The following is an 18,724-nucleotide window of genomic DNA, read 5'->3' as shown; positions in this document are numbered from 1 at the left end:
TAATTTAATACACAGGTCCAAAATGACCCGCTAACACTTCAGATGGCAGCAGAAAGCTAACACCAGAGGAAGGTTAAGTCAAATTGATCTGCATTTAGGCTCTAAATTAGATAACATTAACTTATGCAAAATTTAATTTCAACTAATTGTTTCAACAAGCTGTGACTAAAATGTTTTACCAAAATATTTAATCCAAACTTTGTTTGACATTTTGTTCCGTGTGTAATCATATCTGTGCCCTGTCTGCAAAATAAAATCACACGTGCAGTGAGCCGTTACGTGGGTATAAAGGTTTTTAAAATATTGCAGAAAAAGAGCGACACAGAGTGAGAGTAGGGATGGAGAGAGAAAGGTGTGTGTCAAGGACAACATGCAGCTTTGACTCAAGGACGTGTGAGGCCGACAGCCAAGCCCACTCATTAGGAGGTCCAGAGCTAAGTCAACTATAATCACTAAATCAACGTCTGTCAATTACGGTTGTGCTGTCGTGAGACCACAGTGCTGCATAAACAAACAGTACATGTGTGTAAAAGTAGGGTCGGCCTTGAGCATAATGAAAGGTGTGGGTGAATGAATGCAAACACAGCTTTCAATTTCAAAATACTTAATATAAAAGGAAATTCGTGGAGTCATTTTCTTCCTTTGTTTAGCCCCCAATATCACGTTTTACCTTAAGTTAAGTTGCTCCAATAATAACCATTCCTGTGGGCTTCACTGTGAAAGAAAAAGCAAGGGTCCTTTATCAATCAATCAATATTTATTTATATAGCACCTTACAGCAAATAACAGTTTGTCCATAGTGCAAAGTAAAGTGCAAGTGCTTTACTTTACTTTAACTTTTCCAGTCAGCCGCAGCTGTCGGATAAATAATAAAGTTAAAAAGTCCAATATTTCACTCTGAAAAGCATACAGTAGACATATAAAGTAGCTTATAATGGAAAGAGTCAAACAAAGTAAAAGTACTTTAAAATATTAAGTACCGCAATTGAGTAAATGCAATTAGTCACATTCCACCACTCCAAGAGGAGATCTGAGTAATTAATTTAGTATGCAAGGACATTGAGCAAGCCTGCAATTCTAAACTGATTTTTAAATACATTACAGGAAAACAAAAAGTCTATAGGAGGCAATTGAATTTCTAATGTTTTCTAAACTGTAAATCCTGTGTGTTTCCTGTGAGTTCCCTGATCCTAATCATACATGTTTAAGCAGTATGATTAAGCCTCTGGGGACAATGAAGCAATCTCAATCAGCCCTACAGCCTTGCCAACAGCAGGCTTGTGTCCATGTCGCAGTCATCTACAGCCAGGTGAGTTTCAGTGACTGCTTTTCCCCGCCGGCTTGACATGACCTTTCCAAAATGCTATACAACCAAAGCTTAATGAATAACACACCAGTTGACATTTACCGAAGCCAGCTTGCTGTTGAATAGTTCAGAGAAACATTAAAACGCTAATGTCGCTTGTACCCAAAAGTAATCCCCAAGAGTAAAAGATATGGAGATTTGTATTAAACTTTGCGTAGAAGTAATAAACAAACTATTAAAAAAAATGTCAGTAGGTTTTGGGAATCTATTCGAAAGTCATGTTGTAGCTATAACAACTGTCCAGTAAAAACAAAGAGATCAAAATAAATTAAACATCTTAGCTTAAAATTAAAAGCATTCCGCATAATGTCTGAGGCTGTGAAAAGGGCATGAAGATTGATGAGAGAGTGGAAGGCGTGCATTTTGTGTAATACATCATTCCTATTTTGGCAGGACTGTCAGTGGGATTGAATTTACATCAGAGGGGAGACAAGTAATGCAAAGATGTCAACACCCAGCCACACACCCTTTCCCAAAAAAACAAGGGTCTGAGGCCATACAAGTCAACTGATGTGATTACAAAGCTCAGAGAGAAACCCCAACTTCCATCACGGATCCTGTCAGGAGAGGAAGATCTTGAGAACACTGTGTCTGAAAGCGTATGGCCTGCATCTTGATTATCCACACTGTGACAAACAGGTCAGGAGAGAAACTGCCATTAATATAGGGTCAATGGACCCAAATGATGAGCACATACATTGTTCCCATTCCTATTACATTACTGTGTAGAAGATGGCTATTTAGAGTGCTGTTTGCTATGGATTCATCAGCCATGTAGCTTCTATGCAACCTTGGAAAAGATCATTTGTCATGTGTAAAGTGGAATTAATGGCATTTGCCAGGGGTCCATCAGAGGGTTAAAGACTTACATTAGCTTCACATCGACCGAGGCGAGCAAAGGCATTTTTTTTGTGCAGCACAACGCTCTGATCTTTAATGACCAGGCGGGGCTATTCAGCTAGTTTCTTAATGCCCAGCCCTGTATAGATGGACAGATGATGGGCTATTAGCTGGAGCTGAGCTGATACAAGACAAGCTAGACAACAGCTGACACTGCTGAACAGCTTCATTGTGAAGCAACAGCAGCACATCTGTATTCATATCAGAGGCGATTGTGTGGTTACACATTTAGCTGAGGTGGGAATGGGAGTTTCAGGTTTAGCAGAATAGCTTTAGACCTGCTCTGAACGGTCTGCTCCAGCTGCAGAGTATAGATACAGGCCCCTGCGTGGCACTTAAAACACTACAGCCCAGCTCAAATGGCACACAGAGCCAAGGAGCTCCATGCACCCCCACCCCGCCCTTATCATAGAACAGCAGGAGAATGAGGTAAACAACTGAGGAATTAGCAGTAAATAACCTTGGTAAAAGCTGTCTTAGTGACTCCACTGTCTGTTAAATGTAGAATCATGGAGTGTTTTATGCAGGGCTTGGTTCCCTGGAAATGCCTGTTAGATAAGTCAAAGTATAAATTTACATAAATAGCTCTTCCTTGTATTACACGTTTTATACATTAGAAACATTAAAATGTTTGTTGTTATGAACACATACCTAGGGGTCTTCCGTGTAACAGCCATCAGAACCTTGGCATATGATGACCCTCAGTGTTCAAGGTCTCTCAAGCTCTCAGCTCCCCTCCCACATGTGCTCAGTTTGCTCAACAGCCTTTCTTCCTGCTTTTGTCTGTCAAGGCCAGCTTGTAACATTCAGGTTAGAGTATAGTAGGTTTCTAGTCCAAGACTTACTGGACAGCGCCATAAGCTTGTTGGCCTTGTTGATTACATTATTTACAGAATGTCTGTAATTTCTGGCACAACACAGAGATTGGAAAGCACAACGGCATGGCGGAAAGGCGTTCATGATGGAGACAAAAAGCCAGACGGTCAAGGTTGGAGTCATAATCAGAAGAAGAATATATGTTCTGTGTAAGACAAGCTTTCAGTGGTTTAAGATGAAATAACCAAATTCAACCCAAGTTATGTTACTTATTGACAATGTTTTCTAGACCAGAATTTCTCACTGCACAATGTATTTGTAATGGCCGAAGTAGTCAAAATAAACCCAGATGATCACAATCCACAAGACAGCTCACAGTGGCAATCCAAAGCCACCAGATGTCACTGTGGCCCCATTTCATCTCCCATCAGCAGCCTCTGTTATGTGTGTGAGAAGTGCTGAGAGACTCTGCTCACCCTGCTGTGTCTAAACTGCACAGCTGCAATGTGTGCAAAGTGTCTGTAAAGCTATTAGTATTCCGGACCAGTTCCACACTTCCCGTACCTCTGTCTGCAATACTGTCTAACCACAACAGTGCCCGGCGGCAGGAGGCTCAGGAATTACTGTACACTGCAGCTCTGCTGGAGTAGGACTGCATATATTATGCTGCATCTGAACCTAAGGTCCTGCCTGTACGCAGTACCACAGCCCTGCCCATATAAAATACACAACACATATGTACAGTTATTCTTGAAATAATTGCAGGGGTGATGATGCCTGGAGAGCAGTTTGACAATCAAATGCATGACAACTCTAATACAACTCTGAATGATATAACATACAAGGTGAATTTCACATTATGCAGCAATAGATCGGGGGGAAAGATTAAAGCAGCTAAGTCACAAGATGGACAAAAAAAAAAAAAACACAAAAAAAGACCATTCATAAAAATTGTTCCTCATCCTGGACCGTTCTTTCCTTTTGTTCATACACCTTTCGGTCATACATCACAAAAAGGCAAAGCTGAAGTATTAATGCACAGCAGATCTACCTGACTGCTGCTCTCAAGCTCCTGTTTGTTCTGACTGATGGGGTGAAAAAATAATAATCCGATTCTTTTGAGGGCGGCCATTGCACAAAATCAATACTATATAAGGAGGCCTGATGAATTTGAAATTTGTACTGTGGGTATTGATCAGTCTCAGTCACAAGTCTTTTGAAAGCCCATGTAGATTTACAATCAATATGTAGTTTAGGACACAACTCTACACCTATAAATCTAACATAAACAAAGAAAATACCTATTCATCTACAAATATTTTTTAAATAACAACCTGATCATAGTGTTATGTTGTATTTAATAAGCAGAGATGCTGTAACTGTCATGTTTTTCAGATAGAGTTTAGACACTACATAGTATTGATACTCTAGCAGCAGGACTGACAGAGAGCTGGGCTGGGTGTGGTGTTCTTGCCTTGGAGGAACAATATGACTGAAGGACCCCTCCTCCTGGTTAGCCTCAAACCATAAAGATGGGTCAGCCATTGGTAGAACGCATGGAGAAAATGTAGTCTTAGAGATATGTTTGATAACATCACACAGTAAATGCATTCCCCCTGGTGTAGGAGCTATCAGCATTTCAAATACTGATATCATAGAAAAACGTGATTAAGAAATAACAATTACCTATTAGTTGCATTAGTTATTTTATTCTGAAGCGCTTGGAATCAAAGACCCCTGACTTAACATGCCAGTCTAGCACACAGAGCCCGTGTGACTGAAACCATCTTGTTCCTGTGGCCAATCAAAATGAGAGCTGTGTGCTGGAAGGTATTCTCCAGACTCCAATCTAATATCATTAGGAGCGGATACCCATCGCCTGGACTAATCCAGCTGTTCCTCACAATTACATTTTAGCCTCTTAGGCATATCTGACCCAAGTTCATTGCAATAGTGCTTTCCGGGCACGACTTTATGATTGAGTTATTGGCTGGAAAGGAAGTCTAGTAAAATACTTACGAGCCATACTCAGCCAATTCAGTTTTACAAATGGTCTCATTTTAAATAAAGAAAGACCTTAGTCTTGTTAAAGGCTTTCAAAATTCAGGATGCTAAGAGCCCATGTCTGCCAGAATACTTCACTGTATATTACTGTAGAACGGTTGTGCTGTTTCCACTGTGTTTAGCTGGTAAAATACATGTACCTAAAGTGACAGTAATAAGACACCAAAACTTTTAACCAACATAGAAAATCCCATTACCGTGCACTGTATTAGATGCCCTTTAAAAGAAGTCAGATACAAGTTCACAAACTGGAGCACAAGATGTTTATGTAAATAAACATCCTACACAACATTTAAAGAAATCATCTCAGCCAGCAGGATGAGAATGCATATGTCTCAGAGACAGACTCGCTGTTCTGTATCTTGCAATATGAATGTTGGCTCACAAATGGCTCCTTTATTAACCCGGCATCTGGAGGCCATCTAATAAGCAGACTTTCCCTTGAAGCACAACTCCAATCTGTCTCTCAGAAATGAGGGTGCTGAACTGCAATGAGCACCAAGGGCATATAGTCTGCGTGTGGGCATGTTTGAGGAAGAAGAGGGGTGGTCACTGAGGAAATACAAGGCACTAAGCTATGCGTAGTCACGCAGTCCTTGTCTTCTTAACAGTTGTTTGTTCTGCTTGTCTGGGCCACCAGCCCACTGACACATGCATTATATTGTGGGTCTGTTTTTCCGTCTTCAATCAAATACAGATTTAATGGGATATTGAACTTTTAAATCTTTCTGGTTGGGCCAGCTCCTTCTATCCAAAGCTATACTAGTAATTGATGGTGTTCCAGAGTTGTAACACACCAATCTTCTGCCTCAGCAGGCAGAGTGTAGTGACAACAGCTGCGGAGATAGTGACTGTCAGAGTGCAGCACTGATGAGGAGCCCCTCCATCCAGCAGCGGGCAACTAGTTGCAGCAATCCCCTGGTGCTGTCTGTGAGGGTGAGGAGAACAAAAGCATCAAAGCCGAAGCTCTCCTCCTCGCTCTTCTCGTAAGAGGAGGGGCCGAGCTGTGAAGGGGGAGGCACCATGTGCACTTGATTCAATTAGCCAGTCTGTGAGGCCTCCCCTAGGAGTAGGCTGCAAAGAAAGGGGCTGCTAACAAAGACATTCTGCCCAACCCTTTGCCCTTCTGAATCCACCTCATTACTCAATGGAGTAAGTGTTGATCATCTCAAATAGTGTCCTCACCAAACAATAGTATGAGGAGGAACAGATCTCCTCTTGAGGACAAAACCCAGATTTTGTGCATTTTGTGTATGCATTTCATGTATATTTGTTTACTGTATGTATATTCCAGTTATGCTTGCTAGTTAAAATTACTTTTCTGCTGATGTTATATTCTGTCTGTGCATCGTAGTTGAGCAACTGCAGCACAAACACAAGACACCAAAGAGAGACACCAGGAACCATATCTGTTGGCAAACATCTGTCACATCCACTATCTGACTCACACCCCTGTAAGTCTTGCATGTTTCAAAGTTTCCTTTGTATCACAGAGACTAAAAAGACCATTTAGCTCGATTGAATGTCAGACAGATAAATAGGGTCCAGCTACATTAGTATTCATTTTCCATTCTGTTGGCCCTGTGAATTGTAGCAGATGTCTGAGTTCTTGCATTTGCACTTTGTCAGAGTTGCTCAGAAGCAGTGGCGGGAAAAAGTGAAAAAAAATAGAAACATCTGCTTGGTCCGCTTTAATCAGTGCCACGCCATATCTGTCAACACCAATCTGTTCTAAATATTTTCAAGATCATGAACAGAGATATGAAACATGGCGGCCGCTGGAAAAACATGTTCATGTTTTCATTGATGTTATAGGAAGAGGTAATACAAGCCAGATTTCATGGCTATTTTAGCCAAACCACAATGCAATAAATCAAATAAGCTGTTTGCACAAGTAATTAGTGTGCTTTTGTTATCACAGATGAAAAAGAAAACAGATCTGATTTGTACAGTCCCAGTCACCCCAACTGCTCATGTGCACTCACATTCACCTACAGGCCCACCAACCTGCAGCGTGACAGTCACACCTGCTGTGCTCTGGGACCACTTGGCTGTTTTAGCAATCATTGCCATCATAGGAACCAGAGATAATTACACAGCTTCCACCCACCAGGCTGGCCTGCTTCGCTAAAACCTGTATTGCTCCAGTGCAGCAATAACACTTGTCTAAATGAATGCACGGCACTTTAGTGCACGACTGACAGCACCCATTTATTCCGCCGTCCAACTGGAAAAAAAACAAATTAATTTGGCACTTAAGGCCCCCACCTCTGTGAATAATATATCACCCTTCCCTCAAACCGCAACCCCCACCCCCAAATCACCACCATTATTCAACCCTCTTTTCATGATTCCTAGTTTTAGGTAAGAAAACTGGTAAGTCCATTTAAGCCTTTTACATGTATGCAGAAAGAATCACTGGTGTTTGATCTCAATCTGCTCTCATCAGCCTCGCCATCAATCTTACATAATTATTACAATTGTCTATAACAATCATTTTTTCAAAGTCTCTCCATTAAATACAGTGGAACATGTCCAGCTGTCAAAAAAAGAAAGAAAAAAATAAGGAAATTGTACTGTTGTCCTGGACATAAACTAACCATTTGGATATTTCTTTTTTTTTTTTTATTTTATTTTTTTATCTAGCTGAGTATAGTAAAGAGCTTTATATTTCCATTGCATCAGTATCAGGTTAATGGTGCATTTGTTTGCTAGCCAAAGTCTCTTTGTTCTCTTCACACCGTCTAGTTTATGGTCCGGGCATCAGAATAACAGATCTCCAACAATTATCACTCATGCACCCAGATCCCAGTAACACCTCTCCTCCTCCCCTAGGGGAGGACAGACGTAGGGCTTTACACTCTCTTGTGCTCCATTATATTTATGCAAATTAGAGTAAAATCAGGGGAAATCAGGGGGCATCCTTTCCTGTTAGTGCTAATTAGCAATGAATGCTATATTGTATACATTATGCATGTAGTCCCCCTCTACGCAGCTACACATTGTGACCTTGAACACAAGGCCAAGTTTTGGTTGTAATTTAGAAACTAGTGACACATTATGTGAATATCTGCAGTTATTTGCAATGTAAAATTGAAGTGACATTCTAGGGAATGCCTTTTTGAGAATCATTGTACGGGAGCACTTTACTTAGGAGCGCAACACACAAGAGAACCATCTCGGCTGCAAAGAGATCTATTAATATCATATGGCTACAGCCTGCCAATGAATCAGGCCCCATAAAAGGAGTCAAACAGCAGGAGAGAGACAGACTTGCCACATTGGTGGCAATACACATCACATCTCAAGATTATCACTCAGCTCCTGAGAACAAGTAAAAGTTATTTTCTCAGATCCCATAAATGGGGCGCATTAAGACAATAATTTAGAAAAGCAATTATTAAAGAGCAATAAAGTATGTTTAGTACCCTCTCCAGGCAAGTGGCGCACATATTTTGTTGAGTAACTGAGTTGAGAGGTGAGGCCTGTGCCCCACGGATATCTGAAGGGCTCCATGTGAAAAAAATTAAAATAAAATGGACTGATGACAAAGGAGACATGAATATGTGCTTTGTTATAGTTGAATTTTTGATTCAGCAAATGCATTTTTTAGCTTTCTGTTTTTTTTAGGTTAGTGACTAAGCTTAAAGCATTCTAACTGTAAAATCAAAAGCCTCAATGCAAGAAAGTTGTGATTAAATCCCTTGAAGCTCAGTGATTTACCTTTTTAATAATAGGATATAAATCATCATAGGGGTAAGAATTATGTGATATACTGTACTACAATTTGTAGGACTGAACTTGTAAAATGCAGGGGGTTAATTGCTAACAAAGGCTGTTACCAAAAAGTGATTACCTCAGGATTTGCAGTGTTTAGTGACTAATATTCACTTATATATAGATATTCCTGACAGAACAAAATATCATTAACAGGTTAAAAGATATATCACATTGTTTTGACAGATTGTGACTGGACTGACATCTGATTGTAACAATGTCTTAATCAACAATCCCCACTTCTACTGTACATTTACAACAATAACAAGAGAGAAAAAAAAAAATGAACAAAGAGCTGTTGTCATGACAATACATTTCAATCTTGTTTTAACATCACATTCTGTACTGCCTAGATAATAAAAAGAAGCTGTACAAAAGTAAGTATTACAAAATGAAGCAGAAGCAATTAAGTCCCAAACTCACCCTTAGGGGGAGTTTCCCCACCTCCATCCCCTTCTGCACTGTTTCTGATATCAGCTTCCTGTATAGCTCCTGGTGGACGAGCCAAGAATCTTTATATATTTATACATGTAAATAAAATATTTACACACATCACAAACATAACCACTGTAAGAACAGAAGCATTTGGGGCACATTAAAAGCTCTGGAAACATTCCTGATTTAGCAACAGTTTAGTTTCTAAATTTTGTGTTTGATTTTAGTCCCCATGTTACCAGTGGTTACGGAGTAGCACTCCATTACAACAGCTCCAGAAAGTGAAATCTGTGGTTCAACACAAGCTGCATCCCGATGGGAAACAACCTTGGAGACCTGTAGAAAACACAGAGGAGCACAGCAACACACAACAAAGGCTCAATGTGGCTTCAGGAAATTATCTGAATTCATCAAAAATTTAAATATCCTCTAAATCCATCTTTTGTCTGCTGTAAATCTATATTAGGCACTGCATGTCTCCCTGGGTTAATAATGAGTCTGTGGGTGAGTACAAGAGGACATAATGATCAACAGTTGGCACAGCATCGTAGCACAACGGTGCTGTTGTGGCATAGCTGGTGTTTGAGCGTGCCAAGCACCTGGCTGGTGCCCCGAGGGGAGCTGGCAGATGGTAGAGACGCTGGGGTGTTCATCCTCATACACTGAGCACAACTAAGCCTTACACTTTGGCAAAGAACGCAAAGGAGGAGGGTGCCTGCAGGTGAGGTCAAGAAGCAGTGCCAGACAGGGGACTCCAATGGACCGGGCTGGAGAGGGGCGAAAGAGGTCACAATATGCCCCAGGCAGACAGATGTTTCACTTCAGTAGGGCTTTTAAAGCAAGTCTGCATACTTTACAGAACTGAATTATTTATGTATGCATCTTTCTGTAACCTTACACTAGCCCGTTTGCAATATTTCCTGGGCCAATACAACTATGCATAGGCGAGGCTCATGCTAAACATGTTGCAAACTTGTTTTGGTGCATCTATATGTTCTGCCTGGCTGAGCGCTGTTTAGAAACACAGAGATTGCCAAGAGTGTCATTTACACACCGCCTGATGAGTGCTTATCCATGGGGACCTTTGAGCTCAAAATGTCATTGGCTGAGGCTTCTCTGAGCGCACATAAAGGTCATCAGTGACACTGGCTCCTTATTGATTCCCAATCTAGCATACTAATGCCTGACAATTACAGATGGAACTGAAATTCTAATCATGGAAATGCATTCAGTGTGAGGATATATCTGAAATTGTAATGTTGTGCAAACACATGTATAATTCAATCTAAGGTCAGTGATTCCCCCGTGTGTTGATGGACACTTGAGCATTTTCCTACTGGTGCATCAACATGTGTTGTGATTTAATGATACTATTAATACTTTTCATGTAAATAACAGTGCTATTCAAGTCGAAAGAAGCTTTAATCCTAATGGCTACCATTTTGTTTTTGCACACACACACAGTAGCTCTTATCATTTGTTGTATACATTTCAAATACTTTGATAGCACAATGTAATTTAATGCATGTTGGCATCAGACTGGCACATACTTGACATTTATACTATAGACATTTTCATATTTTAAAGAAGACACTTAGAGAGGTTGAAAATGGACACTATTATCTGTTTTGTGCAATAACACTGGCCTGAAATGTGTGCAATCCTCTACTGCTACTACTGTTATTACTTTTCACCATTGTAACCCCTTAATTATTATGTATATATTGTATCATAACATTCCTTTAACCATGTAAATACTGCACATATCCACACTCCTTATATTTCTATATTTATATTTCTACTCTGGTATTTATACTATTTGTGCAACTGCAACACAGAGTTTCCCTTTGGGGATCAATAAAGTATTTCTGATTCTGATCCTGAATATAAACAAACATAAACAGAGCTATGTGGCTGTATGGAGAGGGTGAGTATGTAGGAAGTGGCCTGTTGCCTGCCTGAGCACAGATGGTGGCAGAGCAGGATGTACCAACCTGTACTTTTGCCCACAGGCACACACACACACACACACGCACGCACGCACGCACGCACGCACATAGAATGATCACAAATGCATGGATGCATATGTAAATACTGCCCTCATACATACACAACCACACATAGGTGCTGATCAGCCAAGTTAGGAGCTCACTGTACGGCACAGGAAGAGACTGCAGTAAGACAGATCGGTCATTTAAGAAGGTGTCACACGTGTTATGCTAAGATCAGGAATCAAAGCCCAACATACAGTTTCTTTCTTTTTTTAAAGGTAACGCAAGACATTCAGACATGTCGATCAAAGGCTGACTCCGGTTCACAGAGACATCCAAGGCCAAACAGGATAATTAGTGTGCTGGAACAATCAATATTCCTTGTGTGGGGGTTGAATGTGTAGGAAAAAAAGCAATCTAAGGAACAGTGGGAAGAGAACTGCTAGGGAAAGCAAAATCCAAACAGGCAGCATAAATTACAAAGTGAGAGATTTGCATCAGTGGGATGGTTTCCACTCATTGTATGTAAAGTAATGAGTAAATACTGGGTGCAGGATGTTCTGCTTTTCAGATCTATATTAAAACCACAATTATTCATTATTTATTAATTAATATTCTAAACAGAGAGGTACACAAAATATTGATTACTAACAAAAGCTATTGAGAGATCCTCAGACAAGTGGTGGAGACGGGAGACAAATGGCAGGGCGTAAAGACAGGAAGACGGATAGATAGGTAGATGAATGAAGGCGAGGGTTTAGCCGATCGATCGGCAGAGGAAGAGTGGAGCTCCCTCGGGGGGCGTGGGGCCTTTTTAGCACCGTGTGAGAAGAGAAGGATGTCATGTTTCCCCTTCAAGGTACTGAGTATGTGAGGGAGGGTTTCGCCATCATGGCCAAGATGGAAAGATGCATGTGAGGAGAGTGTGTGGCCACGGCGCTCTGTGGCGTGACAGACGGTGATAGCGAGTGACAAACAGAGCTCTCTGAGAGAGGAGAGGAAGACCTACTGGTTCTCCAGACTCCAGCTCCCCACCATGGCTCTGGGAAATCAGCCATGCCCTGCCTATCCCCGTTCAGTTACAGCCATCAAGAGAAACACAGATCTTTTGATTTGATCTGGAGGCTATTTGATACATCATCCCGTTGTCTTTCTGGAAGTACTTCAGGGGGAAACCCCATTATAATGGGTCAAAAAGAGCACAATAAGCATACCTGAAGTCAGCGCTGTGCAGTGAGGTGTGGAGGGTGGAAGCAGGAGGGGGGGAAGACATATTGTGGTCACCGCCAATTGTGCTGCGTGTGGGGTGGAAAGCATCATGACATCCTTTAAAACCAAATGACACATGAAACAGTTCAATTACAACATTATTATTGTTAACACTAATTCATTATTAAGAATTCTACTATCCAGAAATATTTAATACAATGAAATATAACAAAGTGTTCAGCTGTCATTACCGCTATATGTATGAAGAAATATGCAGTTTGCATTAGGTTGAGTGATGGAAACATTGGCTTCGTTGGAAATAGAGAATTGCTCCCCGATTTCCAGAATAATAAGAATTTGTCGTGGCAACCCCCACTCACAAAACGGCATAAATGAAAACATGATGTGGGCGTCGACCCCCATCCCTGCCGCAGATTAAGGTTCTGACACTCTGTCCGCTCAAATCCATTTGAGCGAACAAAATAAATAAAACATTGAGTTGCACCATTTGCACCTTGGCAACAGCTTTACTATTATTAGAAGACCGGAAAAAGCAGGAGAGACAAAGGTGAAAAAGCTCCAACTGTGTCCAGACAGGCCAGACTCACATGTATAACCCAGTCTGAAAAAGATATTGTAAAGCAGGCTCTATACAGAGCTATACACGCACACTTCATTCATTTATATTATCAGAGTTCACAAAAGTGAGATAACACAGATTTATTAATTTGAAATAATAATAAACATCTTGTAGAGAATAGTATTGTGGACATCATTCAAAAGAAATCTCCCTTTTCCTTATGAGAGGAAAGTATGGAAAGGACAATGTGACCCAATATTAGGTGAAATAGATATTTTGATTTCTTTCACCAAGTTAGACAGGCAGATTGATACCATTGTCATATTTGTTCTCTTAATATACAGCTACAGCTAGCAGCCGTTTAGCTTATGTTCAAAATAATAATTTGTGGTTTTACATGTTGTTATGTGCCAGATTGCTTCATGGCTATGAAGAAGTTCAGCACAACAGGCTATTAGGCTTCTGGCTGCAGCTTCATATCTAGAGAGTGGTATAAATCCTTCCATCTAACTCTCTTTAAACAAGCGAATACTGTTTTTTCACAAAATGTCAAACTGTGCCTTTAAAAAGAGGATGGAAAATGATCTAGAACTCAAGGTGGACCTTGGTGACAAAAATTTCCCTTTAACAGAGGTCCAATCGGAAAAGACGTTTCCTTTCACAACATAAACACGCCCACATCTGCTTCACACATTGAAGCCTTTTAGCTTGCTATGCAAAGTTGTCCATTGTCTCTCTTAATTGATGTCAGAGCCCTGAGGAGCAATAGTGTGTTACAGGATGTGCCCATGCTTGTAGCACCTGGCCTCACCCACCAGCTGCACAATACAGCCAGAGTATATCGATTATACTGCTCATAGAGGCAGAATAAAACGTTGTTTTTTGATGGGGGGGGGGGATTTTTTTTCTGGCTGACCTGTTTGAGTAATAGTATGGGACAATATTATCCACGGTGGGCAGAAGATCTACTATAGAGGGTTCTTTATCAGTTTCTTTCTTCGTAACCTGCAGGAGCTCCTAAAAGCAAGACTGATTTATTGAATACGAGGAGAAAAGGGGGGTGGAGAGCATGCACCCCACATATCCCTTACACTGCCCAATCCGCAAACAAGGAACATATTTACTGGTCAGTTACTGCAGTATCACATGCAGGCATTTAAACTCATGCTATTCAATCCCACCTAGAAGCCAGAAGATCAATGGAAAGATTCAGTTCATATCAAATTCTCACTTTGCTTGATTAAGTTAGCATCTTTTTCATCTCACTAGCAGAGTGTGGAAAAAAAGGAAATTGAGATTAGGTATCTTATCAGATATTCCAAAATCTAATTTAAGCAAACGGATTCATTCCACATTAGAATTGTTTGTATTCAGAGCCCATAAACCCCCCTGCGTGGATATGGATATTCATCACCGACAGAGGATTTAATCCATTTAGCAGCCACATATAGGAAAATATGGGGATGATAATAAATATATAAACTAGCTCATCTTGGAAACGGAAAAGGTGTGCTAACCTCAAACCCAGTAAAGGTTGTAAATGTGTGAAGTAAATAGAAGGAACCATGCACGGTGTGGCACTTGGACACAGCAATGTTATTGCCACAGTGGGGCAGTAGTCCATTAGAATTTTAAACAGTACTGTAGTATAAAATCTCCTCAGCAGCAGCATTCCCTGTACATTTCACCTGGCATAAATGGTGTTGATGGTTAGTAAGGCTTGCATCTGTTGTTGGGAATAAAACAATAAAAAAAATAGAATAGAACTGCAGGACTTCACAAACAGTGATTACGGCTCAGAGCTCTCAAGAGGGTCTTCCATTAACAACTCGGCACAAATCAATGTTTATGACCATCATAAAAAAAAATCGCAAAACTAGAAAGCCCCCAAAGCCTGACTCATCCATAAAATCTGTTATTTACACACCGTATTCAACCAGCTTCAAGCTGATTTAACCTGAAACCAGTCCAGTAGCCCTTCGTCTCCCTGCTGTTAGTGACCCTGCAGTTTAGTCCCAATAACCACACATTAAGAACAATGAGGTACTGGTATTATTGCCCACAGATAAACTGACCTTGATTTGGAAATATATAAAAAGCATCACAAAGATGTTCACTGCTACTCTTTGAAGCAGAATTTAGGAGAGAGTATGCTAAAGCTGTGTGGAGTAGCAAGCAAGTTTGTGGCACTTGTAATTTCCTATTATAAATAAAATAAATGTTTTTTACTACTACAAAATGCCACATTTGAACGGCACGGTAAACAACATTTTTTTTTCTACAAATTAAAAGACGGGAATTTAACAATTAAAGACTGAGGTCCTTTACTCTGGGTGATTGTTCACCTTGACTTACTTTCCTTGTAATAGTGGCACAGTAAGAAGGACTTTCATTTAATAAGACCACAATTTCCCATCTTGAGTCAAGAAAAAATTAATTTAAATAGTTGTAGTTGTAGAAAAAGATAAATTAAGATAAGACCTAGATTATAAAACCATTAGAGTTTAGATAAATGTTTAATACAAATACAGCGGTTTGGATATTTGAAGAAAAGGCAACAGAGAATGTAATGGGATACGCATAGTAACACAGGAAAGGGTAAAGAAAGCATGGATTATTCATGTCTATTCCCACAGTGCAAACAGCTCCTTTTTGATGGATTGTGCCAGGGGCGCTCCTCTCTGCTCAATACCAACAGTCCCAGGCTGCCGAGCCTCGTACTGCTCCACGCAGGCGGGATGATGAGCTCCCCCAGAATCACAGACAGGGCCAGCGGCTCTCATCTTCCATCTATACGCAGACATAATAATAGTGTGTGGTCTGAGGTGAACCTAAATTTAAACTACAGTATCAGGAGGAGGCTAGTGGAGTCGAGAGAAAGCAGGAGACAAGTGCTGACGGTGTTTGACTGAGCTTGTTTTAGTTTAACTGAGGGAGAGGAAGTAACACGAACGGGGCATAGGGGTCTGTCCGTCATGAGGAGGTGCCGGTAGGTGGTGAAAGGTACGCAAAGTCATTGTCAGCTTCAGTACAGTGCAGTAACATGTAGAGAACATATTTCTCTGCACCAGTTTGTTATCCAGAAAGAGACTTTGGAGTGTGTGTCTTTGTGTGGATGGGCGAGCTCACCTGGACTGGCTCCAAACGGTAGCTGTGGAAAGGCTGCAGGGGTGTTAACATGAGAAGGTTGTGATAATCCCGACTGTCAGCCAGTAGCATCACTACAAACAAAAAGACAAATATCCAAAATGTTATTTATATATATATATATATATATCTATCATGATTTATTCTGATTTTTGTGTTACGGGTCTTATGTTGTTTGTAACATTGACATGTACAGTATGCATATATTGGCAGGACAATCTTGACAAAGAGATATGTACGGTAAGCTAATTGAGATTTTTCGCGGTTAAATAAAAGTTAATTTATAAAAAAAATAGATAAAAAAATTCAGAGATTTAAACTACAGAATGAAGAATATCTGAGTCAAGTGAATACATGCAGATAAAACGGTTTAAAGGAAGCTCCTCTGACTCCTGCCTTGAATGACGTGCTCAGTCTGCTGCTGAAATAGATTTCCCTCTACATGAGCTCTGAACTGAGGGTGAACCTGAGCTTTTTTTCCACTTCTATTTAAAAAGGAGACCTATCTGTAGACAGCAGGAGCCGTTGCCAAATTTCTCTTGGCAGAGCATTTAAAAAGACTTTCAATATAAAGAAATCCAACACGATGCGGGTCAAATCTCAATAACAAATACTGCCTGAAGCCATTAACACCCCAGACAGCAAGTGATATTGCAGACTTTTTGGTCGCTGATGAGAAAATTAGTAATCCTGAAATTTCACACCTTCAACACATTCCATGCCATCTCCTAGCATTCAGCAGGTGAATCTGGACAGCGAATAAATTCCTCTAATGGTCAACTAACCATTCAAAAGACCTTAGCAACAGTTAGAAACCTTCACGCTGCGGACCCGATCGTCAACCCGTGACTTTGTAGTCCTCCAATGAGCTTGCTTCACTGCAGAGAGGAGGAGGCAGTCGTAGGCAAATCAAGCAGGGACTCAAACAAAGGAAGGAGGCTTCAGAAACACTATTGGATCATCAGTATTCCTTCCACATCCACTGCTATCACTTCACAAACTCACTGAAAGCCCTATGTAGACTTATGTATAATTATTGTGTCACTTAACAGGCACACACTATTCTCCATGTCTGAGCAGACCCATGCTTCACAGTTATAATCATCGCAAGGCTTTTCCTGGGCAGGTAAGCACATCAAGGTAAAGCAATTTTTACACAGATACGTATGTACATTTTGCTGCCAATATTACTTTTAAAGAACAGAGGGAAAACTGTTGCGTTAACATTCAGAAAGAGGTTTGTTAAGTTCAATAGTTTCTCAGAGGCATTAAAGGAGTTTTTCACCTACAAATTAATGTTCTTCCTCAGTGGTAGAGAGACGTCAGACACACATGCGTATCAATACACCTTTATTGATGATGGGAGTTCAGTCAGCACTTGGGTTAGCTCAATTGGTGACTTTAAAGTGCTCATATTATGCTTTTGGGCTTTTCCCCCTCTCCTTCATTGTGTTATATATCTTTTTTTGTGCAAGTTATAGGGTTACAAAAGGGAAAAAGGCCAAAGTCCCCAAAGGCACTTCCATCTCCAACAGAAAGCACTGTTCACAAACTGCTCCAAACTGCTCTAATGTAGTCCAGCCTTTACCTCCGTGATGAATGTGCATCACTTTATAACACGTTATAACACTTGGCTAGCTGCTAGCGTGGCATGCCCTCATTCTCTGCCACTGATTAGCTGGTAGTCCTTACCTAGGTAATATGCATGTGAGACTACCAACAAAGATGGAACAGAAGTGAGATGCCTCACTCTTTAGATAATACAGAGCGCTTAACACACAGGGTGAAAAGAGGAGCTGCCGCAATGTGCAGTATAACAAATATGATATTTTTTGAAAATCAAACCATGTTAACCTGTTCTGGTAAAACATCTAAATACACTTATGTATACAAATTTTCGTCATTGCACTTTAACACAGCTCTGTATTTCACTTTGGGGCTGAAAATGAAAAAGTTTACATCTAAAAAATACATCTTAAGCACTATAGGCATTAAATCCACACCTGTGCATGAGGAGCATTAGCTGGCCAAACAGCTTCAGAATTTTCCGATTTAGTACCTGCACACCAGCAATGATCTCAATTAACTCTTATATCTCAGTGTCAGTCATATCTTTTCTATTTTGATTGCTGGTAACTCCTTTTAGATTGCAGCATCAATAACATGCAGGGGTGCTAACAATGGCAAGCTTCAGAGCTCTGAATTTAGAACAGTTTCATGCATCTTTGAACAAAAATACTGAAAGCACTCCTCCCTGTTTGTTCTCTACCACATTCAATTTATTCAAAAGACCGGCATTTGATAGAGTAAGATTGCCTGAAAGCAGTTATGCCCTGTAGCATGTCGGACACAACTACAATTCAGAAGGGATTTGCCAAAACTTATCCTAATGAAACCAGCCGAAACAAGTTGTTAACCTTGACCCAGACAGATCTAGTT

At 40.5% G+C, this 18,724-nt stretch overlaps 1 protein-coding gene across 1 annotated transcript in view; it reads right to left on the bottom strand.

Annotated features, from left to right (window-relative positions):
* Nucleotides 1-18,724, bottom strand: part of ccdc33 (coiled-coil domain containing 33) — a 42,536-nt gene that overhangs the window by 8,804 nt on the left and 15,008 nt on the right. Inside the window, exons 3-5 of the mRNA XM_034879045.1 lie at nt 12,564-12,675; nt 9,598-9,694; nt 9,347-9,415 (exon numbers count right to left, since the gene is read on the bottom strand). Coding sequence (XP_034734936.1) covers nt 9,347-9,373 — 27 coding nt within the window. The 5' untranslated portion in view covers nt 9,374-9,415; nt 9,598-9,694; nt 12,564-12,675. The remainder of the gene's footprint in view (nt 1-9,346; nt 9,416-9,597; nt 9,695-12,563; nt 12,676-18,724) is intronic.

Source organism: Etheostoma cragini, chromosome 8 (assembly GCF_013103735.1).
Source record: "Etheostoma cragini isolate CJK2018 chromosome 8, CSU_Ecrag_1.0, whole genome shotgun sequence".
Taxonomy (NCBI): Eukaryota; Metazoa; Chordata; class Actinopteri; order Perciformes; family Percidae; genus Etheostoma; species Etheostoma cragini.
Note: the sequence above shows the minus strand (reverse complement) of the source record. Positions and strands in the feature narration are given on the sequence as shown.